This window comes from Pteropus medius, unplaced genomic scaffold, assembly GCF_902729225.1.
Source record: "Pteropus medius unplaced genomic scaffold, Ma_sr-lr_union100, whole genome shotgun sequence".
Taxonomy (NCBI): Eukaryota; Metazoa; Chordata; class Mammalia; order Chiroptera; family Pteropodidae; genus Pteropus; species Pteropus medius.
In genome coordinates this window covers 2478120-2483366 of record NW_024344378.1, presented here as the reverse complement: position 1 = coordinate 2483366, position 5247 = coordinate 2478120, and the positions used below count along the sequence as shown (strand labels likewise).

The window sequence follows — 5247 nt, the reverse complement described above, 5'->3', positions numbered from 1 at the left end:
ACCACTGGCTTCTCTCCCTCGTGGAAGGCTGGTGGCTTTGGGGCATGCGTGCATGAAAGGGGGTGGCTAGTGTACCTTGAGTTTTAACACCTCTCGAGTTCTGTGTCATCGTGCCTCTCAATAGCAAAAAATCACTCTCGGATGTCGTGAACGAACCCAGTACCGTTGAACCGTACACTTAAAAACGGTTAAAACGGTGAGTTTATGTCAAGCGTGTTTTACCGCCGTACAGATTCTTTTTCGATTAAGAGGGCCGCTTCAGGGAGAGGCACACGCCCCTCGTGTGGGCGCCGAGGTTCCCGGCCACGAGCTCTGCTTCTCTCCCCTTTTAAACTCCCTCCGTGCGGACTCAGAGGGTGACAGTCAATCCGTGTGTTAAGTATCAGTAAGGCTTTTTTCCCCTTATTTCCAGATGAAAGGGTCAAGAGAGGTCTAGAAGGGTGTGCTCGGCGTCCCCTGGGAGGCTTACCTCTGCCTCTGAGGCCGCCCATTAGGGAGAAGAAAGCAGGTGCTTTCACGGGGGGCCTTGCCGAGAAGCTGGACATCCCCTGGGCTGCAAAGGGAAAGAGTTTGGCCAGGTCGAGGCTGCTGGCTGTGGGGCAGGGCAGGGTGACATGTGGGGCAGGCCCAAGGACAGTGGGGGGACTGAGCTAGGTGGCCCTGTCCTCTGAGCCTGTCTCCCACGATGGAGCATTGAGATCTCTGGGTAGGGCCAGCGAGAAGCCTCTGAGAGCTCCGCATGGGTGACAGTCAGGTGTTGACCCTCGTAGCTGGTGGCTGATATTCCTAAGCGCCTCTGACAGTGTCCCGTGCAGCACTGTGCGCTCCCGGGAAACGGGACGTTGCTGTTCCCATAATCTCATCCGTCTGCTTGGTGCTCCGAAGGTGGAATGTCACCCATACCTCAACCAGAGCAAGCTGCTGAACTTCTGCAAGTCCAAGGACATCGTCCTGGTCGCCTTTGGTGCCCTGGGCTTCGACATGGAGAAGGAGTGGTAATGGGCTCTGTGAGGTCACTCTCACCGTCCATGTGGTACCCACGGGGGTCTTTCCTTAGCTGTCCAGGGGGCGTGAGAACAGGCACTAGGAATAGTTCATCTTTGTCAGCCCTTCCCCAGCCTGCATCATAGACACTCAACGAAACATTACCGAATCGTAATATTACTGATTAAAATGCTCGTGGCACCAGAAGCTTTCGCTCTGACGGGTGACAAAGAAAGCCGGAGCCGTGGTCGACACTCGACAGCTGAGTGACGTGAGACCAGTAACTGCTTTCGAACATTTTAGTTCTTTTCTCTCTTCAGGAGGAAGAGAGACATGCAAGCTTTTAGCATTGATGGCAAAGCTGAGAGCTGATTGAAAGCGTTTTTCAGAATGGCAAATTCTTGTAACGTAGCTGGTGCCTGAGTATGATGGGAGTTATTATTGGGTCTTCGTTTAGACAGCAATTTTGTCGTCTTGTTCAATCTTTTACTGAATTTCTCAGAAATGTTTCAGACGGAAGTGGTCCCCGAGTTTCCCTTTCTGCCTTTCTCTTGCCCTTTGCATTTACCAAAAGAAGCAAAACCAGACCTCGAGACAGCCAAAGGGTAATAAGGAAGATTCTAGAGAATTAGCACTCCCCACCCCCAGCCTGGGCCGGCGGCCCCCACTAGAATGGACGTGCAGCCTCAGACACATCTCTGCCCCCCTCCCAGGATAAGCAAGAACCTCCCGGGTCTCCTGCAGGACCCCGTAATCAAGGCCATCGCTGACAAGCACGGGCGGACCCCAGCCCAGGTGGCGCTGCGGTACCAGCTGCAGCGGGGGCTGGTGGTCTTGGCCAAGAGCTTCAACGAGAAGAGAATGCGGGAGAATCTCCAGGTGCACAGTAGGGCCGTGGGCAGCAGGGGTTGGCAGGGGCCCGCGCGTCCCCTGGGGCGGGCCGTTGGTGTGTCGGGGGCAAAGCGCGTCCCCTTGCACGCTGTGTGCACGCGGAGCGCTGTGTTTAACTCGTCCACCCTCCCCCTGCTGCAGGGGAGGGGGCGTGGGGTGGAGAGCGCAGCAAAACAGGGTCCGGCTGGGGTCTCAGGGGCCCTGGTAAGTCATCCCTCGATTCCTTCAGCTGCGAAATGAAGGACTCGGATGAGAGGTAGGCTCAGCTGTTTCTAGGGTTCCTTAGCCACAGCCACCGACCGCGGAATCGCAGCCTCCGCGGTCTGAACGCACAGACTCCCAGGACGTGTGCCTGGGAGGGACCCCTGGGGTCCTGCCCGCTGTCTCGAGAAGCCGCATAAAGCCTCACGCCCATCTGCCCGTCCGTGTCTGGCAGGTGAGACATCGATCTTCTCTCGTTTCTGACAGGTTTTTGATTTCCAGTTGACAGCGGAGGATATGGAAACTCTTGACGGCCTCGATAGGAACATTCGCTATTTGCAGGAAACAGAGTGAGTGAGGGGCTTGTCCCTCTGCAGCCGCGCGGGTGGGGGCGGGAGGAGCTTTGGAACTGCTTTAGGGAGTCGAGGAGACTCCCCCGAAAGATAATACTAGTGAACAAATTGCAATTAGATCGCTATCTGACCTGGTGCTCATTTTTCTTTTTCTTTTCACATCTAATAAGTTCATTGTGTACGACTTTTTTTCTTCAGAAAGAAAAATAGGTTAAAATATTTAAACCAATGAATTATTTTTTAGATACTGCTGCCCTCCCTGCTTTAATTTGCTGAGGCCTAAGTCTGGACTAGAGATAGGCCTCGCGCGCTCAGCCCCGCCTGGATGGCTAAGAAGCATCTCGAACACCTCGCCAGCCATGGTGTCTGTAGCCCCCCAAGTAGGCTCACAGTAGCCCCGGGTCCTAGACACTTTGTTCTCCTGGCCTCTGTGCTTTGGCCAGCGGGTTACACAGTAAACCCAGTCGTGGACTTTGCCTCCTGATAGCTGTTCCTCACATGACCTAAGGTCTGCTTCCCGCCACGTCTCGCCTCCATGTCCTACCGCTGTCCCCTCTGACTCCAGCGCAGCCCCAAGGCCGCCCGCTGTCCCTCGCGAAGCCAGGCTCTCTGCTCCCGTCATCGTCACACCATCTGGAAATGCCCAGCGCTTCCTTTCCCTCGGCCTTGACTCATTTTTCTCTTGGTTCATATTCCTAATTAACACGCCATAGAGCTCACTCGCCTTTGGTGTATTTTCCATTTACTACAGAATGTTAGATTTCTAGGGCAGGGTTTTAAAAAAGTGACTCTTTCCTTGAGTAATCAATGAATATTGGTTGAATGAATAACAAAATGGTAGCTGGGAAGAAAGGAGAGAGAGTAGAGGAGCAGGTAGTAATCCTTAATAATTAATATCAGTAATCTTACTTAATAATAATCATTCGGCAAGCTAGCATTTTCTATCTCAAAAATGATTATATTGGAGTTTACGCTCCTTGCCGAAAAAGGATCTGTTGAAGTGACTTGTATTATAATCACTTATCCATCTCCGGGTCTAATATATAATGTTTCATTCAGTAGAGGCATAGATAAATGATTTCTGAGTGCCTGAAAACATTCAATAGCGGTGACGTTTTTATCACCTTCCTCATCATCACCGTGAGATATTTGTTAACTTTATATATTAAACCAGGTTGGCATTGGCATTTAAAAGAGGCAGAATTCATTTCTGCCGCGTTGGGAGTTTAAAAGACCAACAGAAATAGTGTATCTCCGTAAGCTGCAAAATTAGACTATATCGGTTTATTTTCATGTCGCTGCCCAAGTGCTTGTAAGCGCATCTATTTTTTACAATGTATTACAGTAAAACGCCACAGTAACTAGTTCAGTTTGTACTAAGAGAAAATTACATTAATTTTCATGCTTAAGTCACTTTAAAAGAAACCCTTTACCCAGCCCAGAAACAGTCACTTGACCGAGACCCCCTCTCTTTCAGCTTCCGCGATGATCCGAATTATCCGTTTTTTGATGAATATTAACGACAGCATCTGTGGGCGCTCCCGTTGTTTATTTCGGTTGATTATTGGAGACATCGGGAGGATGAGAAGGTATTTGGCTTCCTCCATGCCCAGTTGGTCGCAGTACGGCTGGAGTCCCAGGATCAAGAAATAAAAGATTCTAAAGCCAGTCTTTTCCCCACAAAGTAAATAAAGATGTATTCAATCAACCCAACCAACCGCTGCTTTGGGTTTCTTGTTCTCTTCTTCTGCTTTTCCCCCCGTGTCCCTGGGGTCGAAATGCTGACATCCCGGGACGTGATCACAGGGGATGTGATCTCTCAGAACAGGTCATCATTTACTGCACTTTCAAATTTTCAAAGTCCACTTTTTCACTTGTCTGTAGTTCTTACATTTTTCCCCTTTTTCTACGAATTTACCACACTATAAAATCTTATCAGACCTTTTAAAGGGATCTGAAACTTAATACAAAATACCCCAAATGTCCAGATGTCAATAAAAAATTATAATACCAAGAACGGGAAGGTATCGAGCTGAATGAAAGACAAGCAACAGATGCCTACAGCACGGGGACCCCGGTATCAGAATCATCCGACAAAGATTTTAAAGCAGCCACGAAAAAACTTGTTTCAATAAGCAATTACAAACATGGCTGGAACCAATGAAAACAAAAAGTTTCAACAAAGAAAGTTCAAAGGAATTTCTTCATGCGGAATGGGGCACAGGAGATGCCGTAGACAGCGAGGCGGAGGGAGCCGGGGGGTGGGGTGCGCGAGATGCTCCCCATGGCTTAAATTCTTTAAGAGAAAACTGAGCATTTCAAGGAAAAATAATAACATTGCATGGTGGATCCCATCTGTAGGGAGAAATAATATAACGAAGGATGGGGAGAGTCACGGGAAGCACCGCTGCGAGGAGCTGATGTCATACACCAGGCGGTGACACCATATGCAAGGCGGTGACACTGTATGCCAGGTGGTGACACCGTACGCCAGGTGGTGACACTGTACTCCAGGCCGTGACACTGTACACCAGGTGATGACACCAGTGCCAGGCGCTGACATCATATGACAGACAGTGATGCCATGCGCCAGGTGGTGACACCATACGCCAGGCGGCGACACCGTACTCCAGGCGGTGACACCACATGCCAGGTGGCGATACCGTACGCCAGGCGGTGACACCATACTCCAGGTGGTGACACCATATGCAAGGCGGTGACACTGTATGCCATGCGGTGACACCAGTGCCAGGCTCTGACGTCATATGGCAGACTGTGACACCATACGCCAGGCAGTGACACCGTACTCCAGGTGGTG

General features: G+C 50.5%; 1 protein-coding gene across 5 annotated transcripts in view; it reads left to right on the top strand.

Annotated features, from left to right (window-relative positions):
* Positions 1-4137, top strand: part of LOC120608988 (aldo-keto reductase family 1 member C1 homolog) — an 8163-nt gene extending 4026 nt beyond the window's left edge. For 2 of the 5 annotated variants that reach the window (XM_039870986.1, XM_039870984.1), the window contains exons 6-9: positions 886-995; positions 1698-1863; positions 2344-2426; positions 3907-4137. In XM_039870986.1, the coding sequence (XP_039726920.1) occupies positions 886-995; positions 1698-1863; positions 2344-2426; positions 3907-3949 (402 nt within the window). In that variant the 3' untranslated portion in view covers positions 3950-4137. The other 3 variants (XM_039870985.1, XM_039870983.1, XM_039870987.1) reach the window with 2 other exon arrangements.
* The last annotated feature ends 1110 nt before the right edge of the window (positions 4138-5247 follow it).